Source organism: Macaca fascicularis, chromosome 5 (assembly GCF_037993035.2).
Source record: "Macaca fascicularis isolate 582-1 chromosome 5, T2T-MFA8v1.1".
Classification (NCBI taxonomy): Eukaryota; Metazoa; Chordata; class Mammalia; order Primates; family Cercopithecidae; genus Macaca; species Macaca fascicularis.
Genome location: NC_088379.1, coordinates 106,108,360 through 106,127,314, shown reverse-complemented (window position 1 = coordinate 106,127,314; position 18,955 = coordinate 106,108,360). Strand labels below are relative to the sequence as shown.

The 18,955-nt window shown below is 34.4% G+C and overlaps 1 protein-coding gene across 2 annotated transcripts in view; it reads left to right on the top strand.

Annotated features, from left to right (window-relative positions):
• EMCN (endomucin) overlaps positions 1–18,955 on the top strand; it is a 118,777-nt gene that overhangs the window by 37,404 nt on the left and 62,418 nt on the right. For both annotated transcript variants that reach the window (XM_005555542.5, XM_005555540.5), the window contains exons 3-4: positions 4,996–5,070; positions 14,355–14,471. In XM_005555542.5, coding sequence (XP_005555599.2) covers positions 4,996–5,070; positions 14,355–14,471 — 192 coding nt within the window. The remainder of the gene's footprint in view (positions 1–4,995; positions 5,071–14,354; positions 14,472–18,955) is intronic.

The window sequence follows — 18,955 nt, the reverse complement described above, 5'->3', positions numbered from 1 at the left end:
TCTCCACCTAAGCAGCACAGCCAACATGTTGAAACTGTATTAATAACAGACTGCTTTTGTTGGTTGTATTGTGTTGATAATAGATTTAATTTGTAGGTTTCGGTAGCAATGTAATCATTATTGTTATTGGACTGAGTGACAACTATATTATGTTTTCTAGCTAGGTATTAAAGGAGATTACTTTACCATCCACAAAAATGTTAAAAGGCATTGGAATACTTCCATTAAAAAAAACAAGAGGTTATCAATGCAATGCAAACTGCATCTGCCCATCTTGCAACACACATAAAATAAGGCATATCACACAAGTCCTGTAATCAATGGAAAAGAAAAACAGATTTGTGGATTGTCTATGGGCAAAAACTCTGCTTAGAATACTAAGGTCATGGAAAGACCAGAAAATCATGTATCTTGATGAATGGATAACTGAAATTCCTATGTTGTCTTTTTTACCTCTCTCTATCCCCCACTTAATTTTCAATCTAAGACCAGGATCAAATATATCCAGATGACCAATGAAAGCTAGTTTGCTGGGCTTGAATAGGGTGGTGATTGTCAGAGACAAAGAGTACTATGATCATAGTCCATTATTTCTGCATTGTTTGATTATAAGATGAAACCAGAAAATTTCTAGCAACTTTACTTCTTGGGGTCCCACATAGCAGAACACTGAAGCACCCTTCTTTGAAGCAAGTGCATAGAATACTCGAGGTAACATCAACACACACACACACACACACACACTCCTTTGTTGGGACACTTTCACTGATTTATATTACTCATGTAATAGAAACTACACTGTTGTCTGTGTCCTTCAGTAGGTATCCACTTGAGTGTTAAATTATTCATATACAACTATAAAAAAATGTAATGGGTCAGAGAAGTTTTACATTTTATCAATTTTTACTATAAAAATAGACAGCTATATCCAAAAGTAGAGAACACTGTAATTTATCTCCGTATGTCCATCTCCCCAAATCACTCTTTATCTAGATTTTATCACATTTGCTTCATTTTTCTTTTTATTTCTCCTTCCTGCCTTCTCTCTGTTTTACTCTCTCTCTTAATTTGGTTGTCAAGGTACTTTGAAGGGAACCCAGACTTCATGCCAGTTTACTTCTATACATTAAATATGCATCTCAAAAAAGAGACAATTTATCACAAACCTACAAGGCCATCATCAAATCCTCCAAATCAATAATAATACTTTAGTATCATCTGATATTTATTTTGAGAATATTAAGGGTTAAAATCTCAAAATATAAATCTAGCGGTGGGAGGGAAATTAAAGGAAGGAAGTTAGTCTGGGGTCTCTAGTGAGAGCTGCTGAGAGAGCGAGGTGGAAGAGAGATATAAAGCAGGAAAGGCAGGCTCTCACGTCCCCAGCTGCTTTGATCCAGAGTGGGAAACAGAAAGTCTGGCATGGTGGTAGGGCTGAGAAAGTCGTTAGGCAAATTGGGGTCTGTGGTGCTTATAGGAGAATGAGGGAACAACACTGGACAAAGAAGGCAAAGAAAATAACTTCTTTTTGTCTGGCTTATTTGATCAGTACCGTGTATTAAGGGTTAGATGAGTCAGACTAAGTACACTTAATATGCCCATCCTCCTAAGGGCAACACAGTTAGTACACAGTAATAAAGAAGATGGAGAATTTATCTTGAATTATCAAGTTCTAGGCATTGTGTATCAGTATATTTGACTTACTAATTTCAGGCCTGTGAGGGGCTTACATTTGGAGGAGTTTTATTGTCCCATTCTCCAAAATAATAATTTTAAAAATTACTCAATAATACAAGAAAAAGGTATCTGTAGTGAACAAGTCTATTATTCCCCTCTTTCTCATGGCCAATATGGTCCTCTTAGCCACGATGAAAGTATTTACTGAAAAAAACACAACATGGAGAAGTGTCTTTATTTTTCATTTTAAGGCTTCCTAATCAGAATTTCTTTGTTTAAAGGACAAAAGATCGTTGGTCTAGTAGTGCTTATGTCTTTCTAAATCACATAAAATGTATTTTTCTTGCCTATGGCAGAAATTCTATCATCAGAAAAGTGGAAAATGTGCAACTGAGATGAGAATTCTTCTTGCAGCAACATAATCACTGAAGTGGCAGATGTGATTGATAGAGCTTTGCCTGGAGCAGGGCTTGCTTTCAGAGATTTGCCCAATTAGAGAAATGGGACTTGACCTCTTCCTAGATGTACATCAAGTGCACTGCACATTTTGTGCAAAGGCCAAATGGCTAGAGTTAAAAATCAACATTTGACAGACATTGAATATCCCTGTCATAAAATAAACTTCTAGGATAAAAAAGAAACTCGAAATGTAATTTTTTTACATTAAAAAGTTGATTATTATTCAGCTTCATTTTAAAAACATTGAAAAGTCTAGTATTTTTCAATGAGTTGAATTATAATGCAGGAACAAATATTTCTCAACAGTGATACTAACAATTTCTGGTATTAAATATTTGAGTACCTGAGGTCAGTAAAGGAGGCCAATGCTTTTGGCCACCTATCTCACACAGGGTGCTAAATATGGTGATGTTTCAGTTGTACATCTTCTATGTAGAAACTAACTAGATACAACTACAAAGAACATTTTAAACACATTCTTGGAAATTTCTTGTAAGATTAGTCAGAAAAAATATGAGTTTGGGTACTCCATTTTTCTCTATAGTCTTTCCCCTTTTATTTATTGTCTTTCTGTTCCTCGTTATATTTGAATAGAAAATGAAGTGCCTGGGATATCTTTGTATATGATTTTTTGGTTTCTCCTTTTCATAGAATTTTGAAGTGGCAAAGTTGACGTTTCGCTTTTAGTTTATCATCACAAAATACGAAATGTTTACCAATTAGACATTTCCTTGAAACATTTGTAGCCTAAATAGAATTCAACATGGTTCTCTTTTTTTTTTTTTTTTTTTTTTGAGACGGAGTCTCGCTCTGTCACCCAGGCTGGAGTGCAGTGGCCGGATCTCAGCTCACTGCAAGCTCCGCCTCCCGGGTTCACACCATTCTCCTGCCTCAGCCTCCCGAGTAGCTGGGACTACAGGCGCCTGCCACCTCGCCCGGCTAAGTTTTTGTATTTTTAGTAGAGACGGGGTTTCACTGTGTTAGCCAGGATGGTCTCGATCTCCTGACCTCGTGATCCGCCCGTCTCGGCCTCCCAAAGTGCTGGGATTACAGGCTTGAGCCACCGCGCCCGGCCTCAACATGGTTCTCAAAGGTTGTTTTGGAAAATGGTATGAATGAATGCTAGTTTAAGAAACAATTTTGCAGAGAGTAAAATTATAATATTCTAATGATTTAATCCATTATAAACATTTATTGACTCAAAATGATATAATATCTTTAAAAATAAATAGCTTTTTGCCCTAATCACACAATATACCCATGGAGCAAACCTGCCCATGTACCCCCTGAGTCTAAAATAAAATTGCTAAAAAAGGAACAAAGAAGAGGGGCCAGGTGCTGTGACTCGCACCTGTAATCTCAGAGCTTTGGATGGTTGAAATTAGGGGATCACTTGAGGCCAGAAGTCTGATTCTGCAGTGAGATATGCTCATACCACTCCACTCCAGCCGGGGTGACGGAGCAGGACCTTATCAAGCAAGGACAGAAAGAAAGAGGAAGGATGGAAGGAAGGAAGGAAGGAAGGAAGGAAGGAAGGAAGGAAGGAAGGAAGGGAGGGAGGGAGGGAGAGAGGGAGGGAGGGAGGGAGGGAGGGAGGGGGATGGAAGGGGGGATGGAAGGAGGGGAGAGGGAGGGAGGCAGGATGGAAGAAGGAGGGAGGGAGGGAACGAAGGAAGGAAGGAAGGAAGGAAGGAAGGAAGGAAGGAAGGAAGGAAGGAAGGAAGGAAGGAAGGAAGGAAGGAAGGAAGGAAGGAACGGAGGAAGGAAGGAAAAAAGACTATTACAGAGAGTTGGAGAGTAGGTATCAAACTGATGAGTCACCTTGACTACTTAGGGCAGATTTGCCCCTTGGTTGACTTTTCAGGTGTTATATGAGTGCTTCCTTATTTGAAACAACGTTGACAAAATGCCTAGTGTATGCCAGGAATAATTCTTGATACTAAGATTAAAAATGTGACTAGAGGCCGGGCGCGGTGGCTCACGCCTGTAATCCCAGCACTTTGGGAGGCCGAGACGGGTGGATCACGAGGTCAGGAGATTGAGACCATCCTGGCTAACACGGTGAAACCCTGTCTCTACTAAAAAATACAAAAAACCTAGCCGGGCGAGGTGGCGGGCGCCTATAGTCCCAGCTACTCGGGGGGCTGAGGCAGGAGAATGGCATAAACCTGGGAGGCGGAGCTTGCAGTGAGCTGAGATCAGGCCACTGCACTTCAGCCTGGGCGACAGAGCAAGACTCCGTCCCCCACCAAAAAAAAAAAAAAAAAAATTGTGACTAGAATTGGATACTGCCCTCAAGAGCAAAGAGGGGCACCTGGCATAGAGTGGGAACTCAAAGAACATTCCATAAATAAACAAATTAATACAGAAGTTTTCAGTTTCCTTCATAACTTACATTCATTTAGAAATTTCAGTGTCATAACTAAATCAATAAAATGAAATGTAATTCTAGAAAAAAAAAGGCATGATATTCCTAGGTCCTATTGACCATGTCACTTTTCTCACAGGGAAAAGTAAAATGATTTTAAACGTTAGAATTTTGTATTTTACAATAATTTGTTGCAAGTTTAAGGATACCTAAGTAACAATCTTCAGTGGAAACTTGTTTTGGGGACTTACTGTGCAAAAATGTGTGTGTGTGTGTGTGTGTGTGTGTGTGTGTGTGTGTAGGCCACCCAAGCATTTAATATATATATTCTTTAGACAAAACGAACGGGAAAATGGGAAAAATTAAAGATAGACAAAGGAGAGATGCCAGTCCACCTATAGATTTAACTTACTTTTATTTATTTATTTATTTATTGATTGATAGATAACATGAGATTATGATTAATAATGTAATCTATTTTATCAAACTAGGAACAATCACCAGCGAATTACCTAAAACGTCTCTGACGACAACAGTTACTTTATTAATAACAAGTAAAGATGAAGGTGAGTAATGATTCATTTTTCTACCATTTTAAAAAATACATAATTCACATAATGCAATAGTCACCCTTTTAAAGTGTACAATTCAGAAGTTTTTAGTATATTAACAAGATTGTACAGCTACCACCACTATTTATTTCAGCACATTTTAATCTCCCCAAGAGGAATCTCTGTATCAATTACCAATCACTTCCCATATCCCCCTCCCAGCCTCTGGTAACCATGAACCTCCTTTATAGATTTGCCTATTCTGGACATTTCATATAAATGGAATCATACAATATATGACCTTTTGTGTTTGGATTCTTTCAGTTACTATGATGTTTTCAAGTTCATCCATGTTGTAACATGTATCTGTAGTTCATTCTTTATTATCACTAAATAATATTGCATTTTATGGATACACCACATTTTGTTTATCCATTTATTAATTGATGAACATCTGCATTGTTTCTACTTGCTAATGATTATAAATAATGCTGCTATGAACATTTATGTGCAAGTTTTTGTCTGCCCACGTTTTTCATTTCTCTTAAGTATATGTCTTGAGGTTGAATTGCTAAGTCACAGGGTAACTCTATGTTTAACATTTTAAGGAACCAATTTCCAAAGCAGCTGTACTATATTACTTTTCCACCAGCAACATATAAGAGTTCCAATATCTCCATATTCTAGCTAACACTTGTCTGTCTTAATTATATTTGTCTCAGTGGGTGTGAACTGGTATCCCTTTGTAATTCTGACTTATATTTCTGTAATGATTAATGATGTTGAACATATTTCATGTGTTTGGTAGCCATTTGTATATCTTCCTTGGAAAATGTTAGCTCAAATTATTTGTACATTTTTTTAAAAAAATTTGGCTATTTGTCCTCTTATTGTTAAGTTGTAAGAGTTCTCTCTACATTCAAGACTAGACCTTTATAAGATAGATAATTTGCAATTATTTTTCCCATTCTATAGGTTATCTTTTAATTTTGTTGGTAGTATCTTTTGAAGCCTGAAAATCTCTGATTTTCATGGGGTAGAATTTCATGGAGAAGAGTTCAGTCCTGTTGACCAATGCTGGCTGCAGATGTTGCAGTTTTTCAGAGCATCGCATTGATTTGCTGAGCATACTTCTCAGATGTAATGGTTTCGCCAGATTCAGAAAGCTGCAGTGGATCTGACAGGCAGAAGACCACCAAACAGTGACCATGACCTTTATTTGGTGCAAGTTTGGCTTTGGGAAGTGCTTTGGAGCTTCTCCTCAGTCCAACCACTGAGCTAGTTGTTGCCAGTTGTCATATAAAATCCACTTTTTGTCGCACATCACAATCAGATCAAGAAATGGTTTGTTGTGTTAGAATAAGAGAAGATGACACTTCAAAACCACGATTTTTTTTATTTTCACTCAGCTCACGAGGCACCCACTTATCCCCTAAACGGCTGTAGAATCATTGAGGTTTGAGTTCTTTGGCAACTTCTCATGTAGTTGTTAGAGAAACAAGCTTCAATGATTGATCTCAATTGGTCATCGTGGCCTTCCGATGTCTGGCCACTAAGCTCCTCATCTTCAAGGCTCTCGTTTCCTATGCAAAACTTCTTGAACCACCACTGCATTGTATGTTCATAAGCAATTCCTAAGACTACTGCTTTGTTGATATAGTGAGTTGTCTGCGCCTCTTTTACGACCCATTTTGAACTCAAATAAGAAAATCTCTTGGATTTGCTTTTTGTCTAACATCATTTCCATAGTCTAAAATAAACACAAAATAAACAGCAAGTGATGTCATTAGCAAAAAAAAAAAAAAAAAGAAAAGAAACCGGAAATGCCCATTAAAATTGTATATAACATGGATGGGTGCAGTGGCTCATGCCTGTAATCCCAACACTTTGGGTGGCCAAGAAGTGTGGATCACTCGAGGCCAGGAGTTCAAGACCAGCCTGGCCAACATGGTGAAACTCTGTGTATGTTTATGTCTCTACTAAAAATACAAAAATTAACCGGGCGCTGTGGCACGCATCTGTAATCCCAGCTACTCGGAAGGCTGAGGCAGGAGAATTGCTTGAACCCGGGAGGCGGAGGTTGCAGTGAGCCGAGATTGGGCCACTGCACTCCAGCCTGGGTGACAGAATGAGACTCCATCTCAAAAAAAAAAAAATATATATATATACACACACACACACACACACACACACACACACTCTTCTAGAATATATATGTTTCTAGAATATATATCTATATATATTCTAGATGCATATATCTAGAAGTTCATTTTATGATAGGGATATATATATATATATATATAAAACATAATCACATTTATTTAAGAATGTATGCCAATATCAAATGGCACATCCCAACAATGTAAAAGCTGCAATTACATTTGCATCCACCTAATATGAGTTTTTTCTGGACTCCTGAATCGACTCCACTTATACCTATATGCCAATTATTATATCAGAATCATGTACTCTTGATTACTATCACTTTCTATTACGTTTTGAAAAAAGGAAATGTGAGTCCTCCAACTTTTTCTTTTTTATCCAAGCTTGTTTTGGCTATTCAACTTTATCATGCCAATTTTATTATGCTAATTTTAATGCGAATTTTAAGATCAACTTGTTGATTTCTGCAAAGCCAGCTAGGATTGTGATAGGGATTGCACTGAATCTGTAGATCAATTTGAGGAGTATCACCATCTTAACAATCAGGGCTTTCAATTTATGAGCACAGGATGTCTTTCCATTTATCTATGTCTTCTTCAATTTATTTTGATGATGTTTGTAGTTTTCAAGTGTGGAAAGCTTAAGCTTAAACTTATTTTTGTTAAATTTATTCCTAATATTTTATTCATTTTAAATACAATTATTTTGTAATGAAATTGTTGTTTTATTTCAAGTTTGGATTATTCATCACTACTATATGTAAATATAATTTATTTTTGTATGTCAATATTATATCCTCCCACTCTATTGAACTAATTTATTAGCTCGAATTTGTGTGTGTATATATGTATGTGTATTTCTTAGAATTTTCTATGTACAAGATTATGTCATCTGCAAATATAGTTTTACTTTTTTCTTTCCAACGTGGATGACTTTCTTTTATTTATAATTTTATTTTATTTATTTTATTGCCTAACTACCCTGGCTAGCACCTTCAATACAAGGTTGAGTAGAAGTGGTGGGAGGAGATATCCTTGTCTTGTTTCTAACTTTTAGGGAAAGCTGTCAGTTTTTCACCAGTAAGTATGATGTTAATTATGAGTTTTTAATAGATGACCTTTATCAGAATGAGGAAGTTCCCTTTTATTACTAGATTGTTGAGTGTGTTTATTATGCAAGGGTATTGGATTTTTTAAAATGCCTTGTCTTATTATATTGAAATTGTCATGTTTTTAAAAAATTCCTTACTTTGTTAATGTGGCATATGATATTGATTTCTATATGTTCAGTCAACCTTGAATTCCTAGGCTAAATGCAACTTGGTCATGGAGTATAATTCTTTTTATGTGGTGTTAAACTTTATTTATATTATTTTGTTAAGAATTTTTGTGTCCATATTCATGAAATACATGTTTGCAGTTTTCTTGTCACGTATTTGTCTAATTTTGAAATCAAAATAATACTAGCCTCATACAATAAGTTGGGAAGTGTTCCCTTCTCTACTAATTTTTGAAAGAGTTTTTGAGGATTGGTGGTAATTGCTCTTTAAATGTTTGGTAGAATTTTCCAGGGAAGACCCTGGTGCTGAGCTTCCTTTATGAATTTTTTTAAAATACTAACTTAATTTATTTACTTACTATAAGTCTATTAGATTTTCTATTTCTTCTTGTCTCAGTTTTTGTAGTTAGTGATTTCCTAGGAATTTGCCCATTTAATCTGGATTATCTAATTTGTTTGCATATAGTTGTTCACAGCATTGCCTTATAATCCTTTTAATTTCTGTAAGGTTGGTAGTAGTGAATCATCGTTCATTAATAATTTTGATAACTTGACTCCTCTCTCTTATTTCTTTATTAGCATAGCTAAAAGTGTCTCAATTTTATAGATCTTTTCAAAGAACAAACTTTTGGTTTTATTTTTTTCTGTGTTGTGTTTCTATTCCCTATTTTATTTCATTCTTCTCTAATCCTTAGTGTTTCTTTCCACTGTTTCGTATGGGTTTAGTTTGCTCTTCTTTTTCTAGTTTCTCAAATTGGCCAGTGAGGATTTTGATTTGAGATTATTCTTCTTTTTAATATGTGTTAACACCTGCAAATTTCCTTGTTTCTGTTGCTGTCTCTGCATTCCATAAATTTTGGTATATTACGTTTTCATATTCATTTACTGCAAAGTATTTTCTAATATTTTTTATGATTTATTCCTTGACCCCTCTATGTGTTCATGTGTTCTCATCATTTAGCTCCCACTTACAAGTGAGAACATGCAATATTTTCTTTTCTTTTCCTGTGTTAGTTTGTTAAGGATAATATTCTTCAGCTTCATCCACATTCCTGCAGAGGACATGATCTCATTCTTTTTATAGCTGCATGGTATTTCATGGTGTATATGTACCATATTTTGTTTATCCAATTTGTCATTGATGGGACATTTAGGTTGATTGCATGCCTCTACCATTCCGAATAGTGCTGCAGTGAACATATGTGTGCTTCATAATAGAATGGTTTCCATTCATTTGGTTATATATCAAGTAAAGGGATTGTTAGGCTGAGCGGTATTTCTGTTTTCAGGTCTTAAAGAAATTGCCATACTGTTTTCCACAATGTTTGAACTAATTTACACTCCCACCAACAGTGTATAAGCCTTCCTTTTTCCCCACAACCTCACCAGAACCTTTTATTTTTTAACATTTTAGTAATAGCCATTCTAACTGGTGTGAAAGAGTATCTCATTGTGATTTTGATTTGCATTTCTCTAATAATCAATGATGTTGAACTGTTTTTATATGATTGTTGGCTACATGTATGTCTTCTTTGTAAAAGTGTCTGTTCGTGTCCTTTGCTCATGTTTTTATGGAGTTGTTTTTTCTTGTAAATTTAAATTTCTTAGAGATGCTGAATATTAGACCTTTGTTGGATGCAGAGTTTGCAAAAATTTCCCCTATTCTGTAGATTATCTGCTTATTCTTTTGATAGGTTATTTTGCTATGCAGAAGCTTTTTAGTTTAATTCAATCCCATTTGTCAACTTTTGCTTTTGTTGCAATTATTTTTGGTGTTTTCATCATGAAATCTTTGCCCATGCTTATGTCCTGAATGGTATTGTCTATTAAACTAATATTGAAAATCTTCACAGAACTGGAAAAAACTATTTAAAAATTCATATGGAACCAAAAAAAGCCCAAATAGCCAAGGAAATCCTAAGCAATAAGAACAAAGCTAGAAGTATTACGTTACCTGACTTCAAACTATATTACTAGGCTACGGTAACCATAGACCAATGGAACGGAATAGAGAACCCAGAAATAAGACCACATACCTACACTATTTAATCTTCAACAAAGCTGCCAAAAAAATAGGGAAAGGACTCCCTGTTCAATAAATGAAGCTGGAATAATAGGCTAGTCATATGCAGAAGAATAAAACTGGACCCCTTCCTTACAACATATACAAAAATTAACTCAAGATAGATTAAAGACTTAAATTAAATACTTATTTTATGAACTTTGACTCTTAACTCCTTATCAGATATATAATTTACAAATTATTTTTCTCAATTTGTAAGCTGCTTTTACATTTTGCTAATTGTTTCCTTTGCTGTGCACTAGGTTTTTAGTTTGATGTAGTCCCATTTATTTACTTTTGCTTTTGTAGCCTGAGCTTTTGATGTAATATCCAAAAATAATTGCTGAGCCCAATGTAAAGGAGATTTGCCCCTATCTTCTCTTCTGGAGGTTTATGATTTCAAGCATTACATTTAGGTCTTTTATCCATTTAGAGTTGATTTTTGTGTGTTGTGTCAAATAAGGGTACAATTTCATTCTCTTGCATGTGGTTATACAGTTTCCCCAGTGCAATTTATTGCAGAGACTATCCTTTCCTTATAGTAACCTCTTGGCGCCCTTGTTGAAAATTAATTGACCATATATGTTTAGATTTATATCTGGACTCTCTATTTTATTCCACTGGTCTATATGTCTGCTTTCGTGCCAGTATTATACTGTTTGGATTACTGTAGCTTTGTGATATAATTTTAAATAATTAGGAAGTGTGATGCCTCTACTTTTATTTTTCTTTCTCAAGATTGTTTTGCTATTCAGGATCCTTTGTGGTTCCACACAAATTAATTTTTTTCTACTTCTGTAAACAATGACTTGTGAATTTTGATAGGGATTTTTAAAAATCTATATATCAATTTGGGTAGTATGGATATTTTAATATTAATTATTTTAATCCATGAAGATAGGGTATCTTTTCATTTATTTGTGAATTATTTAGTTTTTATTAATGTTTTATAGTTTTCAGTGTGCAGCTCTTTCATTTCCTTGATTAAATTTATTCCTAAATATTTTAAAAGCATCTTTGATTAATGTAAAAACCAAATACATCACAGTACTAGTAGTCTATAGCATGTATTTTAGTAAATGCTAATTTTGTCAAAAGTCTCTTACCTTTCATTCTATTGCTTAAGACAAAGTGGTCAGACATTTTTCCTGTGGGCATCAGATAAAACAATGCTATAATTAAAATTATGTAATTCCAAAGGAATAAAACTGCCAATCTCCCTCCCTGTAAAATTAAAATCCATGATCACAAACCCTCCCTTCAAGTTAATTGGTAACTACACATTAGGTTCTTAATGTAGTTAATATCCTGATTTACTGTTTTCCTCAATAAACCTAATTCCTCAAAATATACAAAATAAATTTAACGTTAATAATTCCAAGATAATTATAAAACAGACCCTCTCCCTCACACTCCTCTCAGCCCTATGCAGTGGTTTTCACCTAAGGACATGCATGGAATCAAGATTTCTTTTATCCATTTACAATCTGGTACTGATACGACTCCCTCAAGCGTCTCTTGTGTTAAATTCTCATTTTTTCCAATTCAAATATGGATAAATTCCTTATGTTTTGTCTTTAATGCATCCCACCTATACCAAAAGCTAAGACTTAAACATACATGAATCTCAAAAACACAAGTCATAAATGTAAAGCCAATGTAGCTTGATGCAATTCTCTAATAAATTAATATTTCTCCAGAAAAATTATGTTTGTGAAACCTAATGCATGCACTATTGTCTAGGATTATAGTGCAATTCATAACTGTAGATGAAAGCAGGTACATATTGTTATGTAAGGGAAAGTAGAAAGTATTTAGATTTAAAGACTAGCTTCAAGATTGATTTACTTTTTATCTGAAGGTGTGAATTACTCATTGGCAGTAGTCTGGAATAAACTATGTGTTAACCATAAACACAACTGGAAGTTTTCTCAAAAAGATGTTAATATGACTATGATTCTCATATCTTAATAAATGTTAGTCAACCATGCGTAGATTATTCTCTCCTGAGACTAGGATTTGAAACATTTCTGTATATTAGTAAAGTTTAAAAATTTGTGGCTGTGGCAGCATCTTTTATTCTATTCAGTTTGGGTTTACCATGAATATTTAAAAATATTTTGATTTACCTTAAACATTCAAGATTTGCTCCATGGCCTACTTCATGTGGTATAACTGACAACCTGTCCTACATTGAGTGTAGGTTCTAATTCTCATTTGTGAAATATATTCCACATTTATAATAGGCAATTCTTTAAGCAAAATCTTTAGCGTTACATTCCCAGCTATTCCATTATTTTTCTCCTTTCTTTGTATATTTCCAATCTGGGAGCCCTCCACATCTTTCTTAGCTATATATTCTCTTTCCCTCCACCAAGACTGTTGAGTCTGCTTGATACTAGGGAACTCTTTAGGCTTTCAGGATAGCTTTTTCATGCTTTCCAATTTTAGCTCAGCTGAAGAATTCTTCTCCAAAGATTTCTGAAGAGAAACTCCTGTTCTGATCTTTCCCAAACATATGTTGGAGTTCCAGTGGGAAGCAAAATCTTTACCCCCCAGGAGTTCCTCCATCCTCAAATGTTGAGTTTCTGCACCTTGGGTGACCTGTCCCACTTCCATGCTAACAAGAATACCAATTTCTGCTTTCTTGCTATAATAAGGCATATCTCTACTTCACATATTTTCCTCCCTATTTAACCTCTGAAATGTATGGCCATTCCCACTCATTCTCTCTCATATGCAGGATTAACACTGTAGACTACATTTCAATTTATTTCATTTTGTTTGCACACTAATTTCCAAAGGCCTTTTACCTGAAGGAAAATATATTTATCTACTGTCTATGAAGTCTTCTTGCAAACGATCCCTTTCTTCAGCATGACTTCCTCAACTGCACTAAGAATTTGTATTACACAGTAGATACTTGTTGACATAGAATGGAAGTTGACTGCACTTCTAGAAAGCACCAGTAGTTCTTGCTCCATTCTACTCCGTGTTAGACATCTACTAAACTGCTTTCCCCTCATCTCCAGGTAGCGTCACATCTAGCTAACACCAAGCATGCAGTAAATGGCATGTCTGCATTTCTTCAATAGCCCAATGTTTCCATACTAGACTGAAAAAACTGAAGGGCATTGATTTTTTTTTTCAGAATATATAGGCAAATATAAGTTGTTTCAAGTCATCTTATTCAAATGTTATCTTTGAAAAGCTCAGCTTATATTTTTGTTGTAAATTTTTCTTTTTTTTCAAAGAAAATGAACTAAGTATAATTAAAAGTGTATTCCATTTATGTCCTATTATCCCTTATCTCCTGACTATTCCACCTGCTTGAAAATATTTTCCCAAGTGGCATGAGAATAATAGTGCTATACTTAATTACTACCACATCCTTACCTTTCTTTTCCCAGGGTAACTGAGTGATTAACTTTTGCATCAGAAAGGCTTGAATTCAGGTCATGGTTCTCTCCTATTACAAGTTATGTGATTGTGGGGAAATTATTTAATTTCTCTGAGTCTTATATATAAAATAATTATCATCATGATTACTTAATTCATAAGATTACCATGATAATCAAGTGAGATAACCTACACAAGAAAGTTAATGTCCCTCTACATTCTTTAAAGTAATTAATTATATCACCAAAAGGTGAATGTTAAAATGCTGGATTTCTAAGGCTTGGTCAGAAGACTTCTAGAAATTAATCTTCAAGTTTTAGTTGGATATTAATATGAATATTAATAAGATGATCTGGTGATTTGTTATACTCCTGATGACTGTTCATTCTTTTTACAGGATTAAGAGTCACAACTCCTGATGTCAGGGAGAATAAGTCCATCATTTCAAACGTAACAGTAACAAGTGTTACACCTCCAAATGCTGTTTCAGCATTGCAAAGTTCCAAACCCAAGAGTAAGTATGAGGATTTGTGCTGAAGTGTTAAACTAGTGTGTTGGATAAAACTAGTTTCAGAATGTTTTCCAGCATACAACTGCCAAGGAATTATGTCCTGTTTAAATTGTCTCTTAGTCTCTACCCAATAGAACAATCATTTGGCAGCCTCATCTTTTACAGAGATACCCTATTATACTGCAGCCACAAATGAATGGGTCACAACGAAGATTAACGCAAGACTGGGCAGTAATCTATGATATTACCTGGCACTAAAAGGACAGCTCAGCCAACAAATTAGACAACTTAGATGAAATGGGAAAATCGTCAGAAAGAAATAAATTGCTAAAACTGACTCAAGAAGATATGGAAATCTGAAGAAAAAAAAACCTATAATGATTAAAGAAATTGAAATGGGAACTAAACATATTCCTATAAAGAAAACCCCAAGCCAAGATGGCTTCAATTGTCGATTCTATAAAGTATTTCAGAAATAAATCATACTAACTCTTCCCAAACTCTTCTAGAACGTAAAGGAGGGGAAAACACTGCACAGATTATTATCTGAGGCTAATGTTACCCTGATACCAAAGCAAGAAAAGAATGAAAAGAAAAAGCAAGTAAAGAAAACTACAGACCAATATGGCTCTTAGACATAGATGCAAATATCCTCGATAAAATATTGCAAAAAATGAGTAACAAGTAAAAAAGAATATAAAATATGAACAAGTCAGATTTATCCCAGAAATGCAAGATTGGTTTAACATATGAAAACCAAATAAAGTAATACAACAAATTAGTAAAATCAGTACATGTAGAAAGAGCATTCAGCAAAATCTAACATTCATTCATATTAAAAACTCTCAATCAACTAGAAATATAATGAAATTTCCTCAACTTGATAAAGGGCATATACAAAAAGCCTACAGCTAACATCATACCTAATAAAGAAAGACTTAATGTTTTCCCCTTAAGATCTGGAACATACCAAAGATGTCTGTTCTTATCAATTTTATTCAACATTATAGCTAGAGGTTTTAGACAGTACAATTCAACAATGGATAATACATAGATCCATTTAGATTGAAAGGGAAGAAATAAAGCATTTTTTATTAGCAGACTACATAATTATCTATGTAGAAAATTCAAAGAATTCACTATAAAACTACTAAAACCACTAAAGAGTGGTTTGTAGCACAAGATATAAAATATGTAAAAGTAAATTATATTTTTGTATGTTAACAGTGGCAATCCAAAATAAAATTGAGAACATAATTCCATTTTCAATAGCATCAGAAAGTATAAAATATGTAGAAATAAATTCAATAATAGAAGTGAAAGATTTGTACACTAAACTACAAACTATTTTGGTGAGAAATTAAATATCTAAAGAGACATTACATCTTTATAGATTAGGAACCTCAATATTTATATGATAATTCTCTCCAAATTGATCAATAATTGATTAATATATTTAATGCAATCTCTACCAGAATCCCAGTTTTTTAAAATAAATTGGTAAGATGACCCTAGATTTGTACAGAAATAAAAAGGACCTGGAATAGTTAAAACATTTTTGAAAAAGAACAAAGTTGGAGGACACAACCCAATTTCAAAACTTATTCTAAAGCTATTGCATTCAAGTATGGACCTCAGAAACATTATACTCAATGAAAGAAGCCATACACAAAATATGACATGTGGTATATTCCACTTACAGTAAATATGTGGAAAAGACATTTTATAGGGACAGAAAGCAGATAAGTGGTTGCCTGCAGCTGGAGATGGGAGTGGGAATTGATTCTAAATAAGCTCACCAGAGTTTTTCATGTTGATGGAGCTGCTCTAAAACTGGATTATATTGATGGTTGCACAATCCTACAGATTTACTAAAAATTATTACTTGTATACTTAAAATGCATGCATTTAATGGTGTGTAAATCATATTTTTGATAAAGCTTTGTTGAAAAACAAAAGGAAAGAAAATGATGAGCCTAGCCAACCAAATTTTCTTTCTGAATAGTCTGAACTAGAAAACCCAACAAACAAACAGCAGGAGTTAGCTATGGGAATTGAAGCTGCAAAGTTTAGTAGTGGGAGTCTGCGGTAGTCATGGTAATTCATGTGCATACCTATGGCATCCAGAAGCAATTGTTATGAGTAAACAGGATTGATAGAAAAGAATGGAGAGTATGTTGGGAGATGGGAATACCCTGTGAGCAAAATTAAATTGTTTGTGTGAGGCAGAGAGAGAAATAGAAGCTAGAACTCCCATGATTTCTGATAGCTTTCCAGTTCCAGTTTCCTCACAACAGATACTTCTCACATTCTCGCCTCCATGATATAAGTAATTTGTATGTATAGTAAACACACCTGACTGGAAGAGTTAGGAATATAGGTAATGGATGCATTTTTGGTGTATCCATAGTCCTTAATAAGAAATAGCTACAGATGAATCATAGTGTCTAAGTCTTTTCTTGGGAAATCTCTAAGGTAGAAAGAGATGGCAAGTAGAAATTGTGACTGTCCAAGACCTACTCTTGTCTAGAAACTTCAGAAACATAATTTTTCTCTTTTTTATTATAATCATCTCAAGCACAACATACAGAAGTTTGCCCAGAAGGAGTCTAATTTCACACTATAATTGTAAACTAATACTTATTTGTAATGGGACAGTCACCCCGTAGAGGAATTTGAAGAGCAGAATCATCTCTTCTTCATATGAATAACATTTTCATGTAGTAGTGGTTTGGTTTCTGATAAGTAGAACCTATTTTTTAAGTAATATATATCTAAAAGGCACCTTTAGGAAACCAAAATTCATCTACCTATAATATGATGGCCCCTATAAAATAAAAATAAAACTACTATATATACATCTGCAAAGTATATAGCAGCTTCTGGAAAATTAAACTCAAATAATTTGTATCCTGCACTAAATACTCACCCATTCAGTGACTTATGAGGAAGAAAATGTCATTCAGGGTCTGTGATTTATTAAACCTAGTACATGTCAGAAGTATGTGGTCAGCCCATGAGTCAATTAAGACTTTTAATTCCACTTCAATTCATGAAGTAGAATGCTCTCTGCATCTCAGTTCTGGGAACTGTTGTATTGATTTAGCTTCTAAACTCAGTTTAAAATGGCTTTCTTCCAAGTAGTTAAAAAAAACACATCAAAGTCATTTTCTTAACAAATGAAACACTCTGGAAAGCAGGATAATGAAATAAGCGTTTTTACTGTTGGCCATCACTTTTGTTATTTGATAAACAAGTTTTATACAAATTTTTTTAGAATTTATTATTACATTTATTTCTGGGTCAGCCATTATTCCCTAGATTCCTTTCTTTTCTCAAGGTGCTTACTGCCCAACATAGACCCTACTTGATATAATGAGATTGCATACATTTCCATTTGCCAAGTGATGAAACCAGTACCTCTCCCAGATTCCTGGTTAGGAGAGCACCACTCCCTTTCCACCCATCACACATAAACACATTTAGGATTAATGGATACTGGACAGAGAGATAGACAGAAAACAAAACAATCTACTGTTGGTTTAATGTTGAACAGCTGAAGATTCAGCTCCCTCTTAAACATCTGGGCAATGGTTCCTTGGATAAGAAATATCAGACAAATACATTGTGGATATTTCATCTCAAGATGAAAACAGTACAGGTTTAATTTAGAGTAGAAGAGCTAGTGAGATTTGTTGCTTTATTCCCTAGAAAGTTGGAATTCAGATCCAAAAAGAGGATCATACTCAAAACATTTCTCTCTAATCTTTTCCTATTCTCTTAGAGTGGTGTGTATTTTTCCTATTTAAAGGGAAACAAATTTCTAGAATCCTAGAATTTTTAAGACAGGACTTCTCATTAATCTAGTGCTCTGACTTTGTTATTTTTAAAAATGGGCTTTTTGAATTAAAAATTATCTTATTTACTAAAAATCTTTCAGAGGATTATCTGTGTACCTGGCATTATCCTGGATTGTGATAAATCATTGTATATTAGACAGACCATGCTATCATGAAATTTACTTTCTAGTGGATGAAAAAGATAAATAAGTTAAATATTAATAATTCAATATCAGCGATACTCTAAATAATAAAACAGTAACAAAAAAAAAAGCAAGTGATGATGGTAGTGCCAATTTTCATAAGGTGTTCAAAAAATCCCTCTCTGAACAAGTGCCATTTGGAAACAGAACTAAATAAAGTCAAGAAGTTAACATATGGATATTTGGGGAAGAGAATTCAAAGAGGAAATACGAAGTGCACAGGTGCTGATATGTGGGTGGATTTAAGTTGTTTGAATAAAGAGAAGTCATCTGTGGTTGAGTGGAAGGAATGAAGGGAAGAAAAGGTAGCAGATGCCATTAGAGCAGGAATCAGGAGTCAGTCCAGACAGGGCCACGCAGGCCATGGTAAGGACAGTGAATTTTATTCTAATTGGACACACAATGTAATGGAGAGTTGGGAGCAGGGCAATGATATGATATTATT